The sequence below is a fragment of the Mustela nigripes genome, chromosome 16, assembly GCF_022355385.1.
Source record: "Mustela nigripes isolate SB6536 chromosome 16, MUSNIG.SB6536, whole genome shotgun sequence".
NCBI lineage: Eukaryota > Metazoa > Chordata > Mammalia > Carnivora > Mustelidae > Mustela > Mustela nigripes.
The window spans coordinates 51,278,125-51,304,659 of record NC_081572.1 but is presented as its reverse complement, the minus strand read 5'-3'; the positions used below and the strand labels follow the sequence as shown (position 1 = coordinate 51,304,659).

Sequence of the window (26,535 nt, the reverse complement as noted above, 5' to 3'; positions counted from 1 at the left end):
TACTTGCCTCTACAAACAATAGTTCAACAAAACGCCTTAACTGTATCTTTATGCATTGAAGATGTTACTTCTGTGGGGGCAGATTCCCAACATGAGACTGCTAGGTCAAAGGATTTTTATTTTAAAAATTTAAAAACTTACATATTGCTGAATTCCTGCTGGAAATATAAGTTGATATATAACCTTTTTGTAAAAGTAGATGGTTTCCCAAAATGCACTAGCAAAAGATCTCTTTAATTTTTGCCAACTTCACGAAGTCAAAGTGATAGCTCATTGGTTGGGGATTTTTGTGTGTTCTTTTTTGTTTTTCATTGGTTGTTTTAATTCACATTTCCCTGAGTACTTCTTAGATTCATTAACACTTTCAGAGATTAATCGCCATTTGCTCTTCTATGATTAGCCATCTAGTCCAGATGGATTAAAGACTTTAATGTAAAAAATAATCAAAATCTCAGAAACAAATTAGGGATTAAGGAGACCATTTTAACTTTTTAAAAGAGTAAAGTAACAATCTAAAAAGGAGAATATATAAATATCTTACTGTGAAAAATTAAAATGTTCTTTTACTATATAAAAAAAGCATAAAGACAATCACTAGATTAAAAAAATTTGCAACACACATGAAAAAAGATTAATATTTCAAACATATAAAGAGCACCTCCAGATTTATAAGAAAGTCAAACCAATACAAAAATAGGCCAAAAATATATAGGCAATTCACTGAAGATGATTTGTTGAGTACAGTATGAAATCTGGATGAGTATTTTCATTTGTCCATTATTTTTCTCTATTGTTAATTTTCTTAGAACTTCTAAGATTTAATGATGGTATGCTTTAACACATTCTTATGTTTCTAAAGTATCTCTCTCTTTTTAAAAGACTTTATTTATCTGAGAGAGAGCATGAGAGAGAGAGCAAGAGCAGGGGGAGGGGCAGAGGGAGAAGCAGACTCCCCACTGAGCAGGGAGCCCGATGTGGGGCTCCATCCCCGGACCCCAGAATCATGACCTGAGTGAAGGTAGATGTTTAACCAACTGAGCCACCCAGACACCCCCTCTAAAGTATCTCTTAAGTGTGTATTTTCTCTGGTGAATTGTCCATAAAAGATACAGTTTGATTCTTCTTGTGGTTTTGGCATCTGGATGAATGCTTTATTAATCTTTATATTAGCTGAGTTTCTCTTTGATGGATTCTTTGATGTACAGTAAGGCTGGAGCTACTCCTAAAGGCTTTCCCACACTCCTTACATTTATAGGGTTTTTCTCCAGTATGCATCCTCAGATGTACAGTAAAGTCTGAGTTGGTTCTGAAGGCTTTTCCACATTCTTCACATTTATAGGGCCTTTCCCCAGTATGAATTCTCTGATGGAGAGTTAGCTGCGATAGAGTGATACAACCTTTTCCACATTCCTTACATGTGTAGGGTTTTTCTCCAGTATGTGTTCGCCAATGCACTGTAAGGTATGAACCTCTCCTAAAGGCTTTTCCACAGACATCACATTTATAGGGTTTCTCTCCGCTATGGATTTTCTGATGTTCTGTGACATGTACCATCTGGCTAAATGCTTTCCCACAGTCATTACACTTAAATGGTTTCTCTCCAGTATGTGTTCTTTGATGGGTATTAAAGCCTGAGTTACTTGTGAAAACCTTCCCACACTCATTACATTTATAGGGTTTTTCTCCAGTGTGCCTTCTTTGATGTACAGTAAGTTGTGACGTATTAGTGAAAGCTTTCTCACATTCATTACACTTATATGGTTTTTCTCCAGTATGGGTCCTTTGATGTACAATAAGATATGACTTAGTCCTGAACGATTTTTCACAATCACAGCATTTATAAGGTTTCACTCCAGTATGAATTTTCTGATGTTCTTTGAGATTTACCATTTTGGTAAATGCCCTCTCACAGTCAGTGCACTTATATGGTTTCTCTCCAGTATGAATCCTCTGATGTACAGTTAGGTGTGATTTTATTCTGAAAGATTCCCCGCACTCATTACATAGGTAAGGTTTCTCTTCAGTATGAATCCTCTGATGTATAATTAGGGATGAAGAACGCATGAAGGCCTTTCCACATTCATTACATTTATAAGGTTTCTCTCCTGTATGCATTCTGTGGTGTACGGTAAGGCATGAATAATTAATGAATGCTTTCCCACATTCATTACATTTATAGGGTTTTTCTCCTGTATGAATTCTTTGATGTTCTGTGAAATTTGCTATACGATTGAATGCTTTCCCACATTCATTACATTCATAGGGTTTTTCCCCAGTATGAGTTCTTATATGTACAATAAGGCTTGAATTACTTCTGTAGGCTTTCCCACATTCATTACATCTAAAGGGTTTCTCTCCAGTATGAATTCTCTGATGGACATTAAAAATTGTGGTATTCTTGAAAGATTTCCCACACTCATTGCATTTATATGGTTTCTCTTCAGTATGGGTCTTCTGATGTACACTAAGATATGACTTATTCCTAAAGGCTTTCCCACAATCATTACATTTGTAGGGTTTCTCTCTATTGTGAGTTTCCAGATGTCTTGCAAGTTTTGATTTATCACTGAATGCTTTCCCACATTCACTACACTTATAGGGTTTCTCTCCGGTTTGAATTCTCTGGTGTTGATTAAGGCGAGCACACTGGCTAAAAGACTTTCCACAGACATTGCACTGATAAGGTTTCTCCTTAGTATGAATTCTCTGATGTACCATAAGTGATGAAGAAGCAATGAAGGCCTTTCCACATTCATTGCATTTATACGGTTTTTCTCCTGTGTGAATTTTTTTGTGTTGACTGAGATATGAAGGCTGGCTAAACATTTTCCCACATTCATTACATTCATAAGGTTTTTCTTTAGTGTGAGTTCTCTGATGTTGAATGAGCAATGACCTGTAACGGAAGGACTTTTCACATGTACTACATTTATAGGGCTTTTCTTTATTATTGTATTTTTCCCCTATGGTAAGTTCTGAAGTAGGCCTTATGGCTTTGCCGCCTTCTGTATCCTTGCAAAGTTTCTTCCCCAGATGGGTATCTGTAATCAAATCTAAATTCTCAGTGGAATTCTCATGTGTTTGACATTTGCTGTGGGGTTCTTCTGTGATAATGCCTGCTTCAGGAAAAAGAAGAGATCCAAATCTAAATCTTCTTTGACCAGAGGGAATTTTCTTGTGAGTAACTATTTTTTGATTCAAATGATTTTCCTGACTGTTTTGCAATTTTAATTTCCTTTCATTCCATTTCCATAATCCTCCCATTCTTGAGTTCCATAGACCATTCTCTGTGAGTTTATCTATTATGGTCTCTTGTGATACATCTTCAGAACCATCCTCTGTTGATAAAGCATTCTTGGTTGCAGGTTTGGTCTCCAACTCTGGGGGAAATAAAAAAGAAAGCAAATGACTCCTATTTCTGAAGTTAGGAAGATCTCAGTAAAAAAGAAAATAAAATGTAAACCTTAGCTGATAATGAATGTCAAGTTTTAACTGCTTGCAAACTGGCCTTGTTTTTAAGAAGAAAGACGTATGTTTGAAGGAGGCCAGTTGAGTCAAGAACCAAAGCAGCAAATTCACTTTTCCCCTACAAAAAAAATTCATTCATGGTAACCCTCCTAGAATCTAGGTATCTCTAATACTTCTCTTTTCATTCCCTTAATAATAAACTTTTTTTTTCCCAGACCATTCTTCATAGGTTGTGATTATTTTTTTGATTCCCATTTACTCTACAAACCAGATGTTGCTCCCAACCATACTTTCTATTTATTCTCACTCGTTTGCTAGCTTTTTAAATGATGGCTTTCTCAACTTTCTGTGTCAGAGTAGCTTATTCAAATCTTTTTATGTAGTTTTTAATAAAATGTTAATGGAAAACAACACTTTGATTTTTCAGAAAGTAGGCTGAACAGTAAATTAGTCAAAATTAATGTTTATAGTTATTAATATTTCCAACAGTGATAATAATTATGAAGGGTGGTTTTGCAACCTTCTTGTGTTTTAAGATCATGCCTAAAAGCTTGTTCAAAAAAACTGGATAAAAACGACTTACACACTGAATTTTAAAGCCATGAAGCATTCCACTAGCCACAAAAGGTTTTGATCTAATTAGCTTTTAAACATTTAGAAATAATTGCCTGAAAATTAGTTAGAAATTTAAAAGAAGTATAAAAATACAGAGTGCCTGAGTGGCTCTGTACTGACTCTTGATCTCTTGATCAAGAGCATCTGACTCTGATCTCAGCTCGGGTTTTCTCAGGGTTGTGAGTTCAAGCCCAACACTGCATTCCATGTGGAGCCTACTTAAAAAAAACAAAGTATAAAACTGTTCTAAAAGTAAACTATTGGGGAGCCTGGGTGTCACAGTTAGTTAAGTGTCCAGGTCTTAATTTCAGCTCAGGTTGTGATCTCAGAGTTGTGAGATCAAGCCCCGGGTTGGGCTCTGTGCTGTGTGGAGTTTGCTTTAGATTCTCTCTCCCTCTCCTGCTTCTGCTTGTGTTCACTCTCAAATAAATCCTTTAAAAAAAGGTAAAATATTCGGGCACGTGGGTGGCTCACTTGGTGAGTGTCCATCTCTTGGTTTTGGCTCAGGTCATGATCTCATGGGTTGTGAGACTGAGCCTTGCACTGGGCTCCACACTCAGCAGAGGGTCTGCCTGAGGATTCTTTCCCTCTGCCCCTTCCCCCACATGTGCAGGCACACATGTTCGGTCTCTCTCAAATAAATAAATTTTTCAAAAAGAGTAAAATTTTAAATTGTATATACAAGCAAGTTTTAAGACAACCATCCCACAGTGTAACCTTTTTTTAAAAAGACCAAGAGTTGAGGGGCGCCTGGCTGGCTCAGTTGGTAGACCGTGCAACTCTTGATCTCAGGGTTTTAAGTTTGAGCCCCATGTTGGGTGCAGAGATTACTTAAAAATAAAATCTTTAAAAAAAAAAAAAAAGGACAAAGATTTGAATTCCAAGACACCAAAGAGGAGAACCCTAGAACCCAGTTCACTTAAATGTCTAATTCAATTAAGGTAACTGGGGATGGTTACAGCCTTTACCCTAGCAGCCCACCAAAGCAAACAATTCTCCATGGAAAAAGGTTACACAATCCAGAACTTCAAACTATTTTTACAGGTTCTCATATCAATGCTTGACAATGAAAAATAATAAACATATAAGAAGATCAAAGTCTTGTGTCTCTTGACAAGTCATGTCTCTCAACCAAAAAGTCAAGAGAGGGGCACCTGGGTGCTGCAGCTGGTCAGTGTCCAACTCCTGGTTTCAGCTTGGAGGGTTGTGAGATCAAGCCCTGCACTGGGCTCTTTGCTGAGCCAAAGAGTCTGCTTAAGTTTCTCTCTCTCCCTCCCCACCCCCATTCTCTTTCTCTCTCAAATAAATATTAAAAAGAGAGAGACAGAGAAAAGAAAAAAGTCAAGAGAAAAAAACAGATAATACAAACAGATTTAAAAGGTATCCAGACAATTGAGGTTTCAGACATAAACTTAAAATAATCACGATTATACATTTAAGAAAATAAGACCCATAATTTCACCAAATAATTGGAAAGTTTAAATATAGAAGTTAAAATAAGAATCAACTGGCAATTCTAGAACTGGACAATAAGAACTCAAAGACTAAAAGCACAGTAGATACGGCACATGAGCGTGTTAACAAAATGGAAAATAGGTCAGTAGACAATATGCATGATGAAGTACAGCATGATGAAAAACTTGAAAAAATTATTTTAAAAAATTACAGAGAAATACAGGATAGAGTGAAAAGGTCGATCACAGATGTCCCAGAAGACTAGAAAGGTGTGTGAGACAGAATGAGATGAAATCAAATTCAAAGACATTAACACCAAAGCATTTTCCAAAACATTTAAAAAATATCAAGCCATAGATATTAGAAGCCAAATGCATCCCATGTAGGAGAAATACAAAGGAAATATAATATATTATGAATCATTAAAATTATATGAATTTCAAATTTCAGTGTCCATAAATAAGATTTTAGTGGAATATAACCACATTCTTTGGTTAACACTTTGTCTTTGGATGCTTTTGTGCTTTTAATTGCTAAATGGTATAGTTGCAAAAGAGCTATCATATTCCCCAAATGCCTAAAATATCTACTGTCTTACCTTTTACAGAAAAGGTTTGCCAAGTCCTGAATTAAACAGATGGTTGACTTGTCAACAGGTATGATATAAGACAGAAAAAAATGGAATGATACCTTCATAATGCTGAAAGAATTTAATAAAACCTAGAAGTCTAAACCTACCAAAAAACTATCCAAAAATGAAGATTAAATGAAGATAAAAAGAAAAATGGAGGGAATATGATATTGGCAGGTATGAATAAAATTAAATATTAGAGGGTATTCTTTATGCAGAAGAAAAATAATCCCAGGTAGAAGCTTAGAAATGAGGAAAAATAAAAAGAGAAAGTATAGGCAAAATTATAGGTAAATCTAAATGAATACTGACTGCATAGAACATAGTCTTTTGAAATTTGACATATAAATAGGATTAAAATACATAATTTGAACAACATAGAAATTAGGTTAAGTAAGTTATTCTAAGGGATGCCTGGGTGGCTCAGTTGGTTGAGCGGCTGCCTTCGGCCCAGGTCATGATCCCAGCGTCCTGAGATGGAGTCCCACATCGGGCTCCTTGCTCAGCAGGGAGCCTGCTTCTCCCTCTGTCTCTGCCTGCCATTCTGTCTGCCTGTGCTTGTATCTCTCTCTCTGACAAATAAATAAAATATTTTTTTAAAAAAAGTAAGTTATTCTAAGATCTCTGTGTTGTTTGGTAAGAGAGAAAATCTAATCTAAGAGAGAAAATCTAAGATGAATCATTGATGTGTGCTTTAATCTCAAAGTTAACCACCACACAAATAATTCTAGAAATTTATAATTACCAAGTGATTAGGGAGGAAATAGAAAAATAAAAGTTAATAAACCTGAAGGCATAAATGGGGAAAAAGAGAATATAGAACAGGAAAGAGACTTTCATAGTCAGATGACAGATTTAAACACTATATAATTGTATTATGTAAATATAAACTAAATACTCCAAAAGATATGGACACTCCCTCAGGTTATTTAGAGGTAATTTTGTACCATCTGCCTTAAAAACAAAATCTGGTTAAAACAAAAATCTAATATGCTACTTATAAGAGAAACAAAATACAAGGATATACAAAAGATAACAGTGAAAGAATTAAAATGAGGCACCATATACACAATAACTGAAAGAAAGATGCTACTGTAAAAAAAAAAAAAGAAAGAAAGAAAATCAACAAAAACAAAAAAGAAAGATGCTACTGTGATGTGAGTATGAGGCAAAATAGACTTTAAGGCAAAAACCATTATGGAGATAGAGAAGACACTTCAGAAGAATAAAAGGTCCAATTTAACTGAAAGGACAGTGTAACTTTGTATTTGCCTAATAACACAGCCATAAAATACATAGACCAAAAATTAAAGTAACTAAAATAAGAAACAGAGAAATCTACAGTCTTACTAGGAAATATTAAAAATCTCTCTCAGGGGGCACCTGGGTGGCTCAGTGGGTTAAAGCCTCTGCCTTCAGCTCAGGTCATGATCCCAGGGTCCTGGGATGGAGCCCCACGTCGGGCTCTCTGCTCAGTGGGGAGCCTGCTTCCTCCTCTCTCTCTCTCTGCCTGCCTCTCTGCCTACTTGTAATCTCTGCCTGTCAAATAAATAAATAAAATCTAAAAAAAAAAAAAAAATCTCTCCCAGTACCTGACAGAAAAAGCTGACAATCCATAAGTACATAGATTTTAGCAACATAAACAATTTGACATCGCTGGGGTGCCTTCATAGCTCAGGCAGCCAAGCCTCTGACTCTCGGTGTCAGCTCAGGTCCTGATCTCAGGGTCGTGAGACTGATTAGGAGCCACACTTGGTGCAGAGTCTGCTTGCGATTCTTTCCCCCATTTTCCTGCCTCCGCCCTCTGTTCCTCCCCATTCGTGTGCTCTCTCAAATAAACAAATGAATAAAATTTAAAACAAAAACTTGTATCTAAAACTGCACTCAATACCTATAGACTACACATTTTCCAAGTGCACACAAAATATTCTCAAAATTGTCCATGTGGTGAATAAAATTTTAATAAATTTGTAAAGACTGAATTCATACACAGTATCTCTGACCACAGGAAAAAATAAGGTAGCAAGATTACCAAAAACTCCCCAGATGGTACAACATTAAGAAAAATATTTCTGAATAACTTGAAGGACTAAGACATCACAATGGATATTATCAAATGCTTGGAATTCAGTAATTATGAAGTTGCTAATCTTAAAAAGGTTTGATATAGGGGTTTTTACTTGTTAATTTTTTTTTTTTGTCCTTTTTGGGGTGTGATGCAATCTAGATAGCCTTAAATAAGTTCTAAAAAAAGAATGGCTGAAAATCAATGATACAAGTATCCAACTCAGAACTTAGACAAGATCAGCCAATTAAATGCTAAAAAGGTTAAAAACAATAAAGAGCAGAAAATAATGATAACAGAAGTCAAACATACAAAAAAGATTCTTTAAAAGCCAAATAAGATTGATAAACCCTAGGCAAGACCTTGATAAAAGAGAGAAAACAAAGAAACAAAAAATCAATGTCAGGAATGAAAAGGGAGACATCACTTCAGATCCATACCGACATTTAAGAGAAGATAATATGCCAATAAATTTAAATTTTAGATAAAATGGATCCACTGCCAGACAAACATAACTTACTAAACTGAAACAAAAAGAACCAAGACATATCAATATTTCTATAACTACAGAAGGAATAGAAGCTAAAAACACCTTCCATAATAAAAGCATCAGGCCAACATGGCTTCCCTCATGAAATCTATGTACCTTAAAATATCTATCGTTCCCTCTCTCACAGCTCTTTCTTTACTCCTCACCATAAGCTGATGGTCTTGCTTCTTATTTTTCTATCAGTTCAGAATCTATTATAATAGAATGCCTTGATCTTCCTATCACGGGTTGACCTATCATCTGCACCTGCCTTCTCCATCCTTCCAAGTGTTAGAACCAAAGAGGCGGCCTCTGCCCAAAAATGGTAAAACCCTCCTTTTCCTTTCTTGAGTTTATGCACTTTAACCTTCTGACACACTTTAGTTTTCATTCTTCACTGAGTCCCATCTTGGTCTTGCAACATAAATTTCTCCCTCTCTACTACGGCATTATTCTTATCAGCACTCAAATATGCCATAAAAACTCCCATCTCAAATATAAGACAAAAGAGCTTTGTTCTTCATTCTGTACTTTCCTGTAGCTACTGCCCCATTTCTCTTTCCCTCTTCATGGTGGTGGGGGGTATCTTCTTCTCTAAAGAGTCACATAAACTATCTCTAAAGTCTACTTTTCATTCGCTCTTTTAAAAATATATAGTATTTTCCTTTTTTAAACTGTTTTTATTTTCTTAAAGATTTTATTTAATTGTCAGAGAGAGAGAGGGAGAGAGTGCACCAGCAGAGGGAGAAGCAGGCTTCCCGCTGCACAAGGAGCCCGATGTGGGACTGGATCCCAGGATCCTGGGATCATGACCTGAGCCAAAGGCAGAATGCTTAAAAATATATATAATATTTCCAACACTCAATGTTAATGAAAAGGACTGAAGATGACACAAACAAATGGAAAGGTATTCCATGCTTATGGACTACAAGAACCAGTACTGTTAAAATGTCCATACTACTCAAAGGAATATACATATTCAATGTAATTCCGATTAAATACCAACAACATATTTCATAGAATTAGAACAAATAATCCCAAAATTTGTATGGAACCAGAGAAGACCCCACATAGCCAAAGCAATCTCAAAAAAAAAAAAAAAAGGGGCTCCTGGATGGCTCATTTGGTTAAGTATCTGCCCCTTGATTTTGGCTCAGGTTATGATCACCAACCCCTTTCAAAAAAAAAAAAAAAGAAAAGAACAAAGCTGGGGGTTTCAGTCTCAGATTTCATGATATATTATAATGTGGCAGTGATCAAAACAGTGTAATACTGGCACAAAAACAGACATAGATCAATGCAACAGGACAGAACAGAGAGTCCAGAAATAAACCCATATTTATATGGTCAATTAACAAAGGACGCAAGAATATATAACAGGGAAAAGATCGTGTCTTCAACAAACAGTGCTGGGAAAACTGGACAGCTACATGCAAAAGAGTGATAATAGACCCCTTTCTTACACCATGCAGAAAAATAAACTCAAAATGGATTAAACACCTAAGTGTGGGAGCTCAAACCATAAAATTCCTAGAAGAAAACATAGGCAGTGATTTCTTTGACACTGGGCACAGAACATTTTTCTAGATATATCTCCTCAGGCAACGAAATCAGAGGAAAAATTAAATTACTGGGATCACACAAAGCTAAAAAACTTTATGCATAGTGAAGGAAATCACCCACAAAACATGAAGACAACCTACTGAATGGGAGAAGATAATTGTAAATGATAATTCTGATAAGGGCTTAACATCCAAAATAAAGAACTTAACACCCAAACAACAAACGATTCAATTGAAAATGGGGAGAAGGCAGGAAAACACATTTTTCTGAAGAAATAGAGAACGGAAACATGGTAAGATGCTCAACATCACTACCCATCAGGAAAATTCAAATTAAAACCACAATGAGATATCCCTCACACATGCCAGAAAGGCTGAAATAAAAAAACACAACAAATAAGAAATGTTGGTAAGGATGTGAAGAAAAAGGAACCCTCAAAAAAACAAAACAAACAAACAAACAAAAAACAAAAAGGAACCCTCATTCACCACTGGTGGGAATGTAAATTGGTGCAGCCTCTGTGGGAAACAGTAGGTAGGTTCCTCAAAAACTTTAAAACAATTATCATATGATCCACTCATTCCACTACTGGGTACGTACCCAAATAAAACAAAAACACTAATTTGAAAAGATATATGTACCCCCATGTTTACTACAGCATTTTTTACAATAGTCAAGCTATGGAAGCCACCCACGTGTCCAATGACAGAGGAATGGATAAAGGCGATGTGGTGTGTACATACAATAGAATATTACTTGGCCACGATAAAGAATGAAATCTTGCCATTTGCAACAACATAGATGGACCTAGAGAGTATTATGCCAAGTGAAATAAGTCAGTCAGAGTTTAATACAGGAAACAAAACAATGAACAATGAAAAAAAGAGATTAAAGAAAACCCCAGACTCTTGAATACCAAGAACAAACTGGTGGCCACCAGTGGAGGCAGGTGGGGGATGGGTGAAATAGGTGAAGGGGATTAAGAGCACATTTATCTTGATGAGCACCGAGTGATGAACAGAATTACTGAATCATTACATTGTATACCTGAAACTCATATAAAACTATGTTAATTATACTTGACTAAAAAATCTGTAATATTGATACATGAAAAGATATGTATAACACCTACTGAGTTACCAATGGCATCACAATAAAATTCTCAAGTGAACTAGAATCCAACTCGTGGATTCCATCTCCACTATCAGCTTAACCCAAGTTACAATCTCTGCCCAGACTATCCTAACAACCTCATTACCTAGTTTAATGTCCTCAAGCTCGATTTCCACATACACAGTTACTTCCTAAAAATCCTTGATTAAAGTCCTTCAATGCCTTCACACTTGCTTTGATTAAAATCCAAATGGTTTTAAGCTACAAAGCTTAAAGTAGGCAGGCGGTTGTCTACGCAGTCTCCTGCTTACTTAGGCTTCATTCATAGCAGCCTCCTTTTCATTTTGAGAACACATTTCATTCCTTTACTTTTTAAAAAAGATTTTATTTATTTGACAGAGAGAGACACAGCAAGAGGGGGAACACAAGCAGAGGGAGTGGGAGAGGGAGAAGCAGGCTTTTTGCTGAGCAGGGAGCCTGACATGGGGCTCGATCCCAGGACCCTGGGATCATGACCTGAACCTAAGGCAGAGGCCCAATGACTGAGCCACCCAGACGCCCCTCATTCTTTTCTGTGTCCAGTCCTTTGCCTGGAATGCTTCTCTTTTCCCCTTCCCTTGGCTGGTTGCTTCTGAATCTTCAAGGCAGATGTCGCCCCTCAGAAGCCTTCCTTAACCATTTGGAGGAGGCACCCTCATCCCCATCCCAGTCACTCTTTTATATCCCCCAATTTATCTCATAAATGAAGACTTACAGCCATTATTTAGCTTCTTTTTATTTCTATACCTGTTAATTTCTCAAAATTTAATCTTCATGATGGCAGGGACCCGGTCCATCTTACTCATTGCTCTAGAACTAGTACCTAACCCACTACGCAGAATACAGATATCCAATAAATATTCATTAAATACATAAATACTGTATTTTGACTTTCCACTGGTTCCTTGTTTGTATTTTCAATTAGCAAAGAATTTGGAGGAGAAGAGGAGCGTGCCCCCAGAATTGCAGCAGGCTTACAGGGGAAGAAAGTTAAATAATGAGTAAGTAGGTCTGGCTTAAACGGAAAGAGTGGGGACCCTTAGAAAAGCGTTTTCAGGAAAAATAATGAAGGAAGAGATGTCAGAAAATGGTTAAACAGATGAGAAAAGTGTAAAGTTAAAGTTAACTTAAGAGACAGAACTGAAAGCGGTGCTTCCTGCATGTCTGAATGAAGGACTAATTACGAAGATCATGTCCTCAAGAAAGTAAAGTAGCATGGGAATCAAAAGCAGAGAGGAGAAACAACAGGACAGGGAAAAGGAGAGAGCGAGCAAGGGACGGAGAGGCTCCCTTCTTCTGAGATCGTTTAGAGCAAGGATACTGCCCAAAATATTTCAGAGGTTCTGCTCCATCCATAACCCATGAACTTGAAAGAAATCCAGTCCTCCTGGTTCTTATGCACTCACCTGGGTAGGGGGTTCTTGCAATTTCTCTCACTACCACCCATGGTCCTTTTCCAGCCTCCAAATGAGATATCATGTCTGGTTTGGAAACTGCGAGCCCTGTTCAGAGAAAATGAATAGGACTTGACTGTGTCTAGGAGTAAGAACTACTGCCAAATTTACTCTCAGCTCTTAATCTTCAGTGCAGAGTGGTTATTATGGAAGGTTCTAGAGATGCACTGCCCAATACAGTTGTCAACAGCCACAGGTGGCTATTTAAATTTAAGTTAGTTAAAACTATATAAAATTTAAAATTCAGTTATTCCATTGGACTAGCCAGATTTCAGGTTCTCAGCAGCCCCAAATATCTAGTGCCTGTCATACTGGACAGCACAGACACAGAACATTCTATTGTACAGCGGTGTTACAGATGATTACAAAGGAGTCCAACACTATGATCCTAGGTTTTCTGGGATTATAGATCATGGGAATAATCTGCATTTAGAAAGAAAATGAACACATCTGTTCCTTTCTTTCTGGAGGTACTGATAACTCCCATTTATAAAAATGATCAGAAAAAACTTCAGTCTTAAATCTGGGGAGCTGTCCACAATCTCCCAAGATGCCAATGAAATATGTATTTCTTACTCTACAATGGGTGGGCCACTTAACTAAGAGCAAGGGATAGCATGATCCCAACAATATCCCCCTAATATGAGATTTTAATGCCTAAACTCTAAGTCCAGGTCAGTTAAGTACTTTAGGGGCTCTGTATCTTCAGCACACCTGATCAAGTGGGTAGGTAGGGGAACCGGAAGTTATTCTTACCCAGGGAGACAAGATTCCTATAATTCTCTAGCATCACATCCTTGTGTAGGTTCCTCTGTGAAGGGTCCATCAACCTCCACTCTTCTAACGTGAAGTCTATAGCCACATCTTTAAACGTCACGGGATCCTAAAATAAATACACTGTGATCACCCAGCACTACACAGGGAGACCTGTTGGGCAGAATGATACATATAAAACTGGAGGAATACTCCAGAAATCAGAATCACCAAACTACCACTGAAGTCAACCAGTTCAACCCTCAGAGGCTGACGGAATCTCTCCAGCAATAAGAACTTAAAACCACGAGACGAAGCCCATTCGATTTCCTGAGTTTGACTTGAAGCAGGATTTTCTTTTCAGACTAATTAAAATCTGCCTTTCTCTAATTTTGAAATATGGGTCTTACTATATTATCTGGAGTAAAACAGCATGGTTTCCTCCTTCCCTAGAAAGTCCTAACATCTGATAACAGCTAGTAGTCTCTACCCAAATCATCCTTTCTCCCTCAAAACTCTGGCTTATCTATACTATCTGCTCTTCTTCAGTACCAAATCTACATAATATGACTTAATAAAACATACAGTTTATCATTCAGATTGTAGATACAGAATATCATAAGCTCTGTCTTTGAGCAAGAAAAAAATAAGAAATCATGGGCACTGTGGAGAACTTCTTTGGTCAGGATATGAATTATACATGTGCTTGTATAAAAAAATGCAAGAATGAGCCATAAAATTTTTTTAGTGGTTACCTGTTAAAAGAAGAAGGGAACAGAGAGAGTGCAGAGGACTGGAATTAGAAGCTAGATTCTTTTGAATATTTCTTGTTTTGTAGACCATGTCAATGTGTTATGAAAAAAATTAAAATCTCCAAAAATTAAAAGGAAAATGAAACCAGTCTGAAGCACATTCATCAAAGATGAAATATTTTAAGTGACTTTAAAACAACAATTTTTTTATATATCCTTTGTTAAATATATCCCAAGAAGAAAAAGAACGGCAAAAAGCAAAAACTGTTTTTTTTGTTTTGGTTTTGGTTTTGGCCAAACTTTTTATTTAGTATTCTGTAGTTGCTTAACATATACTTAAATGGTCTTATTGGTGGGAGGGGAAAGGGGAGGTTCTTGTAGATTCCCACGGAAATGTCAGAAAGGCAAAATATGGCCTGCATTATCCATTTGGTTTTTTGGGTTTACTGGGTGAATAGCACTTTCCTTACATAAGCATCCAATCTCAGGTTTTTCATACTGAGAACATTGAGATTTCAGTTTGAAAACCCTCTGAAATCCTACAAGTAGCATACCCCGACCACCCTCTAACAGCTAGCTTGTTTGTATAGGCAGAAGGATTCACCTCTCCATTTTAGATGGCTAGATGTTTGTGGAAGGTCTTAGAATTGCTTTGCCTCACTTACTGGGAAAAATCGAACGTAGGAAGTGGCCTTTAGGGACACTTTTAACTTGAAAAATTACAATACTAGTACAAAAGTCAAGTCTTACCACATTTAATATTTGCTTATTGAAAGCAATGTCATAAAGTCAAATAAGATTAAATAGGTTTTACTTTTTTTCCCTCACAAGAACATAAAAATTATAAAAAACTATGTTTTCAATAAAAAACCATACTGTTGGTGGTAGTGAAGAAAATGTTATTTTGTAACTGCTGTGTGCATAGTGTTTGCTAAAGCAAATTAGTATATTGACGCCAATGAGAACCAATAAAATTAGCGTGATAGAAAGAAGATATATGATATTGGTGAGATGATGTAATAACTCCATAGATCCAAATTTGAATTGGAAGTATCAGTATAAACTCATGAATTATTTTAGTTTTAAGGAAGAAAATAAAATATATTTCTTAGTTTCATCTATGGAAAAGGCCTAAAAATATAAACAATAACTAATAAGGTAACATGATGCAAGCTAGAATTTGGCCTCTAAATATTACTTATCACTAAAAGGAACAAAGGCCTGGAACATTCTGAGATACCAAAGGCAAGGCAGCTATCAAAGACTACTAAGATCATATCTAAGATGCAGGAGAAACTTGAAGAGACTCCCATTACTTAATAATAATGGGATAATTTTAATATCAGTGAGGATAATAAATAGAATGGGTTTCAAAAACACATTTAAATTCATGATTCCATATACTACTATAAAAATACTCAATATTTTGGGAGGATGACTGGAAACTGATAAATAGAAAGAATTAACCTTTTATCCATTTCTTATGGAAAATATTTATGGCTTGCATAGTAATCAATTGTGATCACACAATTGGTGAGGAGAGATTTCTCTTTATGGAAGGATTCCAGCTAATACATGAAAAGGAACCGAAAATTCAAATATCATCATTTTGCAAGCTCTAATAAATTAAAGGGTCATCAGTGGGGCATTATGGGCCTTCTGGGGGTATATACCAGATATCTGCCAAAAATATTTTGAAAACAATCATATCAGAATCTGATTAAGCCTCCAGATCCAACTAACAATATCCAGGGACAATCAATAAAATCCATGTTGTATGAAATGCTAAATCAATACTGTCCAATAGAAGTGTATTGTCCAATAGAAATGTATTGCAAGTCACATATGTAATTTAAGGTTTCTAGCAGACCCATTAAAATAAAAAGAAACAAGTGAAATTTTCAATATTACTTAGCCTAATATATATGCAATATTATAATCTCAACACACAATCAAAGTAAAAATTATTAATAAGACACTATCCTTGGTACTAAGACTTTGAAATAGGACACGCATTTTATTTTTATTTTTTTAAGATTTTTTTTTATTCGACAGAGAAAGATCACAAGTAGGCAGAGAGGCAGGCAGAGACAGAGAGAGAGGGAAGCAGGCTCCCCACTGTGCAAAGAGCCCGATGTGGAGCTCGATCCCAGGACCATGAGATCATGGCCTAAGCCGAAGGCAGAGGCTCCCAGGTGCCACTGAGCCACCCAGGTGCCCCATGACACGCATTTTAAATTTACAGGGCATCCCAATTTGGACTAGTTACATTTCAGGTGCTCAACAGCCATATGTGGCTAGAGGCTACTCTACTGGGCAACAGTACAAGTAAGTACAAATAACAGTACAAAGAAAGTACAAATAACGTGGGTTTCTTCAACGAATTATTACAAGGAGAAAAAAAGAGGAAAGCAGGAAATTCTAGCCTAAAAGTGACCTAGGAGACACTATTAACCAATCATAACATATAAATCAACCAGGGAAACAAATACCAAGTCAACATTTGATAATATTAAGGCTTTCTGCTGATTTTTAGCTGAAACTATGGTAATATACTTAACATTAAAAAACATGTTAAAGATATGTGACAAGATATTTATCAATGAAATTATATAACGTATATGCTTAAAAATAATTAATGAGAGAGGGTAAGATTACAAATGAAATATGATTATCCAGTGGCTGATCATTGTTGAACACAGGCATTAGGTACAAAGGGATTCATGAAACCACTCTCTCTTCTTTTGTATACATACAGTGCATAATATTTGTCAGGTACTGATCTAAGGCCTTGTTATATAATGACTAAATCTTCCAATAACAAAGGTGCTAATAAGAAAATTGAAGCATGAAAAGGTTCCATGTCTTGTCCAAGTTCTCATAAAGGTAAAGTCTAGATTCAAATTCAGGCAGTTTGACTTCAGAATTCAAACTCATAATCCCTAACTCTGTGATCTAATAAACTAAAGATCCTGATTAGCTGATTAGCCAAAAGCCTCAAGTTAGATTTTATTTGTCTATGATTTGCTCTATATCAGAAGAAACAGATTTCCTCTGGGGAGTTTTCCCGCCATATAGATCTGTATACTTGTCAACTGTTTAAACCCTTTATTTATTTGTACCTGAAAGTTCATGAAACAAACTTTTCATTCTGCTAATAATAAACTATAGCTAATATGGAAGAGAATGACAGTACATAAACTTTACTGTTAAACACTTCACATGTCACTCAAAGTATAATGAACTTACTGGGCTTTATTTTCTTTTCCCACCAAGAGCTAAGCCCCCAGTTAAGAAGGCCCTCAGCTCTCACCTTGGGCTTACCCTGAGGTTCTGTGAAAGTAGGAGTTGTAAACTCCTACTTAAGACTAGGAAGAGAAGGTATGCCCAGCACATACAAAAATCTTCTGACAAGTGCTAGAAGACTTGCTGGTTTAAGATGTTTAAGGAAATCTCTGTCCAGTCATTAATTACTATGTCAACCAAGCAGATTATTTCAAAGACTGCACATGACAAAGAATACAAACTTTACTGAATTAGTCCAGAAAAGTCACAAAACAGAACAGCATAGCAGCAGCAGCAACAACAAACCCTGGGGACCAGAGAATCTGATTTCTAGAGTTGCTGCATCATTTTATTTAAATATGTGTTTTGAGGGGCACCTGGGTGGCTCAGTGGGTTAAGGCCTCTGCCTTCAGCTCAGGTCATGATCGCAGGGTTCTGGGATTGAGCCCTGCATTGGGCTCTCTGCTTAGCAGGGAGTCTGCTTCCTCCCCTCTCTCTCTCTCTCTTCTCCCTCTCTTCCTACTAGTGATCTCACTCTCTGTCAAATAAATTTTTTTAAAAATATGTTTTTTGAATAAGAATTACAACATACACAAAGAAATTGGGGCACCTGGGTGGCTCAGTGGGTTAAAGCCTCTGCCTTCGGCTCAGGTCATGATCCCAGGGTCCTGGGATGGAGCCCCACATGAGGCTCTCTGCTCAGCAGGGAACCTGCTTCCTCCTCTCTCTCTGCTTGCTTCTCTGCCTACTTGTGATCTCTGTCTGTCAAATAAATAAATAAAATCTTAAAAAAAAAAAGATATAAAAGAAACAAGAAAGCATGGGCCAAGCTTAAAAAAAAGTCAATGGAAAATGTCCTTAAGGAAGCCAAGAAATTGTACTTACCAAATAAAGATATTAAATGAATATTAAAAGTATATTCAGGGGCACCTGGGTGGCTCAGTGGGTTAAAGCCTCTGCCTTTGGCTCAGGTTGTGATCTCCGGGTCCTGGGATTGAGTCCTGCATCGGGCTCTCTGCTCAGCAGGGAGCCTGCTTCCCTTCCTCTCTCTTATGCCTGCCTCTCTGCCTACTTGTGATCTCTCTCTCTGTCAAATAAATAAATAAAATCTTAAAAAAAATATATCCAAAGATCTAAAGAATTAAAGGAAATTATGAAAATGGTATCTCATGAAATAGAAATTCTGTAGTTGAAAAACATAATAACTGAAATAAAAAATTCACTAGAGAGGTTCCGTGAAGGGAAAGAGCAAATTGAGCAGCAGTAGAGTGTGAATGTTTGTGTCTCCTTCTCCTTCCCCACTTTCATGTGTCAAAATCATAATGCCCAGTGTGATGACATTAGAAAGTCTGGCCTTTGGGAGATACTTAAGTCATGAAGGTGGAACCCTCATTAATGGAAGTAATGCCTTAGTAAAGTAGCTCCAGACAGATCCCTAGCTCCTTCTGCCACGTCAGAATACAGTGAGAAATCTGTGACCCAGAAGAGAGCCTTCATCTGAACATGCTGGCACACTGATATCAGACATCCAGCCTTCAGAACTGTGATGAATAAGTTTCCATTCTCTATAAGCCACCCAGTCTTTTGTCTATAGAAGCCCAAACAGATTAAAATAAGGAGGCAAAAAAGAGAGAGAGAGAGAGAATTGGTAACTTGAAAAAAGATAAAATGACATTATTTAGACTGAGGAACAGAGCAAAAAAGAATGAAAAAAGTAAATAAAACTTCAGAGACTTGTGGAACAATGAGAATACCAATATACGCATGATGGGAGTCCATGAAGGAGAGGGGGGAAAGAGGCAGAAAAAATATTCAAATAAATAATGGTTGGGGCACCTACATGGCTCAGTGGGTTGAACATCTGCCTTCTGCTCAGATTGTGATCCCAAGGTCCTGGGATAGAGTCCTGCATTGGGCTTTCTGATCAGTGGGGAGCCTGCTTCTCCCTTTCCCTCTGTCCCCCTCTCATGCACTCTCTCTCTCATTGTAAAAAAAAAAAAAAAAAAACTCCCCAAATTTGGTGAACATTAATCTGCACATACAAGAAGCTCAAAGAACACTAAGTAGGATAAAATCAGAGACCCATGCCTACATATGTCATAGTCAAACTGATGAAAAGATTAGGAGAGAATCTTGAAAAAAGCAAAACAGAAGGGACTCCTTATGTGCAAGGGATCTTCAGTAACGATGTTAGTTGATTTCTAACCAGAAATCAGTGAAAGTAGAAGGCTGTGTTACAACATTCAGAAGGCTGGAAGAAAAAAAGTCAACAAAGAATTCTACAACCAGCAAAATTATCCTTCAAAAATGATATATAGGGTGCCTGGTGGCTCAGTGGGTTAAGCCGGTGCCTTCGGCTCAGGTCATGATCTCAGGGTCCTAGGATCGAGGCCCGAATCGGGCTCTCTGCTCAGCAGGGAGCCTGCTTCCCTCTCTCTCTCTCTGCCTGCCTCTCCATCTACTTGTGATTTCTCTCTATCAAATAAATAAATAAAATCTTGAAAAAAAAGATATATAAAACATGAGAGAATACACTGCTAACACATCTGGCCTGCACTAAATTCATTTCAAGTAAAATGAAAGGACATTAGACAGTAACACAAGTCCACATAAAGAAATAGAAAAACATAATTCTACAGATAACAAAACAAACATATTTTCATTTGTAAATCTTTCATTTCTTATTTTCTGTTATTTTTTATTTTTCAAAGATTTATTTATTTGTGGGGCACCTGGGTGGCTTAGTGGGTTAAAGCCTCTGCCTTTGGCTAAGGTCATGATCTTGGGGTCCTCGGATTGGGCCCCACATCAGGCTCTCTGCCTGGCAGGGAGCCTGCTTCCCCCTCCTTTGCCTGCCTCTCTGCCTACTTGTGATCTTTCTCTCTCTGTTAAATAAATAAATAAAATCTTTAAAAAAAATTGTTATTAGAAGCAAAGAAAGCTATTTTGTAATGATAAACTGGTTAATTTATTAGTAAGACATAAAAAATTTAAACATATATTCCCTTAAAGGAATCTCAAAAAAACAAGAAACAAAATTCATTGAATTGAAGAAACAAAAACATTAGCCAACAATAGACTTCAATGCCCCATTTCCAAAAACAGTACAAGTCAAAAGATCAACAAGGAAACAGTTGACTTGAACAGACATCTGTAGAACACGGAGGCATCCAGTTATAGCAGAACATACATTCTTCTCAAGTGTACATGGAATATTTTCCAAGACTGACCATATGTTAGGACACAAAGCAACTCTCAAAATTTTAAAAGACTGAAATCGTACAAAGTATCACTTCTGATTACAATGAAATGAAACTGCAAATCAACAAGAAAAAAACTAGAAAATTCAAAAGCACGTAAGAAATAAATAATTCTTAAAAAACTAATGAGTCAGGACACCTGGGTGGCTCAGTGGGTTAAAACCTCTGCCTTCAGCTCAGGTCATGATCCCAGGGTCCTGGGACTGAGCCCTGCATCAGGCTCTCTGCTCAGCAGGGAGCCTGCTTCCTCCTCTCTCTCTGCCTGCTTCTCTGCTTACTTGTGATCTCTGTCAAATAAATAAACAAAATCTTTAAAAAAAAAAAAAACCTAATGAGTCAAAGAAAAAATCACAAGAGAATTTAGAAAATAATTTGAGAAAAATAAAAATGAATTACTTTCTATCAAAACCTGTGGGATAAGTGTAAGAAGTGTGTGGTTGGAAGAAGATGCAGTGTAAGAAGTGTGTAGTTGGAAATGTATAGCTGTGAATGCCTACATTAAAGAAAGAAAGATATCAAATCAACACTCTAAACTCATACCTTGTGGAAATAGGTACTATGCAGACCCGTACTCTGAAAACTATAAAATGCTGATGAAAAAAACTGAAGACAACACAAAGAAATGGAAAGATATTCCATGTTCATGGATTGTAAGAACAAACATTGTTAAAATGTCTATACTACCTAAAGCAATGTGCAGATTAAATGCAACCCCACTCAAAATACCAACAGCATTTTTAACAGAACTAGAACAAACAATTCTAAAATTTGTATGGAACCACAAAAGACCCTAAATAGCCAAAGAAATCTTGAAAAAGAAAAGTGAAACAAGGTATCAAAATTCCAGACTTCAAATTATGTTACAAAGCTGTAGTAACCAAAGCACTATAGGACTGGCATAAATACAGACACATAGATCAATGGAACAGAATAGAAAACCTAGAAGTAAAACCATAATTACATGGTCAACTAATCTTCAACAAAAGAAGAAAGAATATACAATGGAAGAAAGACAGTATCCTCAGCAAAGGGGATTGGTAAAACTGGACAGCTACCTGCAAATGAATGAAACTGGATGACTTTCTTACACCAGACAGAAAAAATAAACTCAAAATGTATTGAAGGCTGAAATGTGAGAACTGAAACCGTAAAAATCCTAGAAGACCACACAGATAGTCATTTCTCTGACAACAGCCATAGCAAAATTTTAAGATACGTCTCCTGAGGCAACGGAAAGAAAAGCAAAAATAAACTACTGGGACTACATCAAAACAAAAAGCTTCTGCACAGAGAAGAAAGAACCAACAATCCAAAAACAATGTATTGAATGGGAGAAGATATTTGCAAATGACATATCTGATAAAGCACTAGTATTCAAAATATATACAGAACTGATACAACTCAACAAAAACACAAATAATCCAATCAAAAAATGGACAAGAGGGGCGCCTGGGTGGCTCAGTAAGTTAAAGCCTCTGTCTTCGGCTCGGGTCATGATCCCAGGATCCTGGGATCGAGCCTCACATCGGGCTCTCTGCTCAGCAGAGAGGCTGCTTCCCCCCGTCTCACTCTTATGCCTCTCTGCCTACTTGTGATCTCTCTCTGTCAAATAAATAAATAAAATATTTTAAAATTTTTAAAAATGGACAAGAAGACTTTAACAGACATTTGGCCAACAGACACATGAAAAGATGCTCAACAACACTCATTAGGGAAATGCAAATCAAAACTACAATGAGATACCATCTCACACCTGTTAGAATGGCTAAAATCAAAAATCCAAAAAGAACTGCTGGTGAAGTTGTGAAGAAAAGGAACACTCATGCACTACTGGTGGGAATGCATCCTGGTACAGCCACTGTGGAAAACAGTATGGAGCTTCCTCAAAAAGTTAAAAATAGAACTACCCTATGATCCAGGAATTGTATTTCTGGTTATTTATCTAAAAATATGAAAACTAATTCGGAAAGATATATGCACCCCTATGATTACTGCAGCATTATTTACAATAGGCAAATTATGGAAGCAATCCAAGTAGTCCATCGATAGATGAATGGATAAAGAAGATGTGATATACATGTGTGTATACATAATGGAATATTATTCATCCATCAAAAATGAAACCTTGCCACTTATAACAACATAAATGGATCTAGAGAGTATAATCCTAAGTGAAATAAGTTAGTCAGAGAAGGACAAATATCATATGATTTCACTCATATGTGCAATTTAAGAAACAAAACAAATGATTAAAGGAAAACAAAGAGAGAGAGACAAACCAAGAAACAGATTTTTAACTATAGAGAACAAACTGATGGTTACCAGGGGTGAGCTGGGTGGAAAGATGAAGGAAATGGGTGATGGGGATTAAGAGTACACTTATCACGATAAACACTGAGTAAGGTACAGATCTGTTGAATTGGTTAGTATATTGTACACCTGAAACTAATACAACACTGTATGTAACTATACTGGAATTAAAATTAAAAATTAATACAAAATAAATTTATACCTTAAGGAACTAGAAAAAGAAGAACTAGAAAAGGAACTAAATTTTTCTTTAAAGCAGAAGAAAATAATGAATATCTAAATGGAGATAAACAAGATAGAGAATAAAAAAAAGAGAGAGAAAATCAACAAATGCAGAAGTTGGTTCTTTGAAAAGATTACAAACCCTTAACTAGACAAAGAGATAAGACTCAAACTGTTAAAATCAGGAATGAAAAAGGAGACATTGAGAGAGCAACGGAGCACAAAATCAGGACTTTTACAAGTCTGTTCCACTGAGGGACAACGCTCCAGAGGCTAAAACGGGACAAAGCCCACGCGGGGTCAGCGTGGCCTCAGGTCCCGCAGGGTGACAGAAGGATTGGGGGTGTCTGAGTGTCCCAGAGCTTGCGGGTATTGGAACGGGAAAGCCGGCTACAGAGACAGAGCCGACAGTAAGATCACAGCTCGGGGTTACTTTGAACCAGTCGCAGACTCGGTGAGCTCGGAGCGTGGCCGGAGGTCAGGCAGACAGGAGTTACTGGGTGCTGTTCTCTGAGGGCACACTGAGGAGTGGGGCCCCAGGCTCTCGGCTCCTCCGGGCCGGAGACCAGAAGGCCGCCATTTGTATTCCCGTCCTCTGGAACTCTACAGAAAGTGCTCAGGGAAAAAAGCTTCTGAAAGCAAACCTGAGCGGATTACTCAGCCCGGCCCCTGGTAAAGGCGGTGCAATTCCGCCTGGGGCAAAGACACTTGAGAATCACTACACCAGGCCCCTTCCCCAGAAGATCAACAAGAAATCCAGCCAAGACCAAGTTCACCTACCAAGGAGTACGGTTTCAATACCAAGGAGAGCAGCAGAACTCCAGAGGAGGAGAAAGCAAAGCACGGAACTCATGGCTTTCTCCCTGTGATTTTTTTTAGTTTTGCAGTCAATTTAATTTTTTTCTTTTTCATTTTTTTTCTCTTCTTCTGCTAAAATTTTTTTTAACTTTTATCCTTTTCTTTTTTAACGTTTTTAACTAGTTTATCTAATATATATATTTTTTCCTTTTTATATTTTTCTTAATTCGTTTTCTTTTTTTTTAATTCTTTTATTTGCTTTCTTTTTCTTTCTTTTTGAACCTCTTTTTATCCCCTTTCTCCCCCCTCACGATTTGGGATCTCTTCGGATTTGATTAAAGCATATTTTCCTGGAGTTGTTGCCACCCTTTTAGTATTTTACTTGCTCCTTCATATACTCTTATCTGGACAAAATGACAAGGCAGAAAAATTCACCACAAAAAAAAGAACAAGAGGCAGTACCAAAGGCTATGGACCTAATCAATAAAGATACTGGTAATATGTCAGATCTAGAATTCAGAATGACAATTCTCAAGGTTCTAGCCAGGCTCGAAAAAGGCATGGAAGATATTAGAGTAACCCTCTCGGAAGATATAAAAGCCCTTTTTGGAGAAATAAAAGAACTAAAATCTAACCAAGTTGAAATCAAAAAAGCTATTAATGAGGTGCAAACAAAAATGGAGGCTCTCACTGCTAGGATAAATGAGGCAGAAGAAAGAATTAGTGATATAGAGGACCAAATGACAGAGAATAAAGAAGCTGAGCAACAGAGGGACAAACAGCTACTGGACCACGAGGGGAGAATTCGAGAGATAAGTGACACCATAAGACGAAACAACATTAGAATAATTGGGATTCCAGAAGAAGAAGAAAGAGAGAGGGGAGCAGAAGGTATACTGGAGAGAATTATTGGGGAGAATTTCCCCAATATGGCAAAGGGAACGAGCATCAAAATTCAGGAGGTTCAGAGAATGCCCCTCAAAATCAATAAGAATAGGCCCACACCCCGTCACCTAATAGTAAAATTTACAAGTCTCAATGACAAAGAGAAAATCCTGAAAGCAGCCCGGGAAAAGAAGTCTGTAACATACAATGGTAAAAATATTAGATTGGCAGCTGACTTATCCACAGAGACCTGGCAGGCCAGAAAGAGCTGGCATGATATTTTCAGAGCACTAAACGAGAAAAACATGCAGCCAAGAATACTATATCCAGCTAGGCTATCATTGAAAATAGAAGGAGAGATTAAAAGCTTCCAGGACAAACAACAACTGAAAGAATTTGCAAATACCAAACCAGCTCTACAGGAAATCTTGAAAGGGGTCCTCTAAGCAAAGAGAGAGCCTACAAGTGGTAGATCAGAAAGGAACAGAGACCATATACAGTAACAGTCACCTTACAGGCAATACAATGGCACTAAATTCATATCTCTCAATAGTTACCCTGAATGTGAATGGGCTAAATGCCCCTGTCAAAAGACACAGGGTATCAGAATGGATAAAAAAACAAAACCCATCTATATGTTGCCTCCAAGAAACACATTTTAAGCCCGAAGACACCTCCAGATTTAAAGTGAGGGGGTGGAAAAGAATTTACCATGCTAATGGACATCAGAAGAAAGCAGGAGTGGCAATCCTTATATCAGATCAATTAGATTTTAAGCCAAAGACTATAATAAGAGATGAGGAAGGACACCATATCATACTCAAAGGGTCTGTCCAACAAGAAGATCTAACAATTTTAAATATCTATGCCCCCAACGTGGGAGCAGCCAACTATATAAACCAATTAATAACAAAATCAAAGAAACACATCAACAATAATACAATAATAATAGGGGACTTTAACACGCCCCTCACTGAAATGGACAGATCATCCAAGCAAAAGATCTGCAAGGAAATAAAGGCCTTAAATGACACACTGGACCAGATGGACATCACAGATATATTCAGAACATTTCATCCCAAAGCAACAGAATACGCATTCTTCTCTAGTGCACATGGAACATTCTCCAGAATAGATCACATCCTCAGTCCTAAATCAGGACTCAACTGGTATCAAAAGATTGGGATCATTCCTGCATATTTTCAGACCACAATGCTCTGAAGCTAGAACTCAACCACAAAAGGAAGTTTGGAAAGAACCCAAATACATGGAGACTAAACAGGATCCTTCTAAAGAATGAATGGGTCAACTGGGAAATTAAAGAAGAATTGAAAAAAA

At 37.1% G+C, this 26,535-nt stretch overlaps 1 protein-coding gene across 1 annotated transcript in view; it reads right to left on the bottom strand.

Moving 5' to 3' along the window:
* Nucleotides 1-408: 408 nt before the first annotated feature.
* LOC132003260 (zinc finger protein 624) overlaps nucleotides 409-26,535 on the bottom strand; it is a 42,069-nt gene continuing 15,942 nt past the window's right edge. The window contains exons 3-5 of the mRNA XM_059378586.1: nucleotides 13,689-13,815; nucleotides 12,885-12,980; nucleotides 409-3,380 (exon numbers count right to left, since the gene is read on the bottom strand). Coding sequence (XP_059234569.1) covers nucleotides 1,162-3,380; nucleotides 12,885-12,980; nucleotides 13,689-13,815 — 2,442 coding nt within the window. The 3' untranslated portion in view covers nucleotides 409-1,161. The remainder of the gene's footprint in view (nucleotides 3,381-12,884; nucleotides 12,981-13,688; nucleotides 13,816-26,535) is intronic.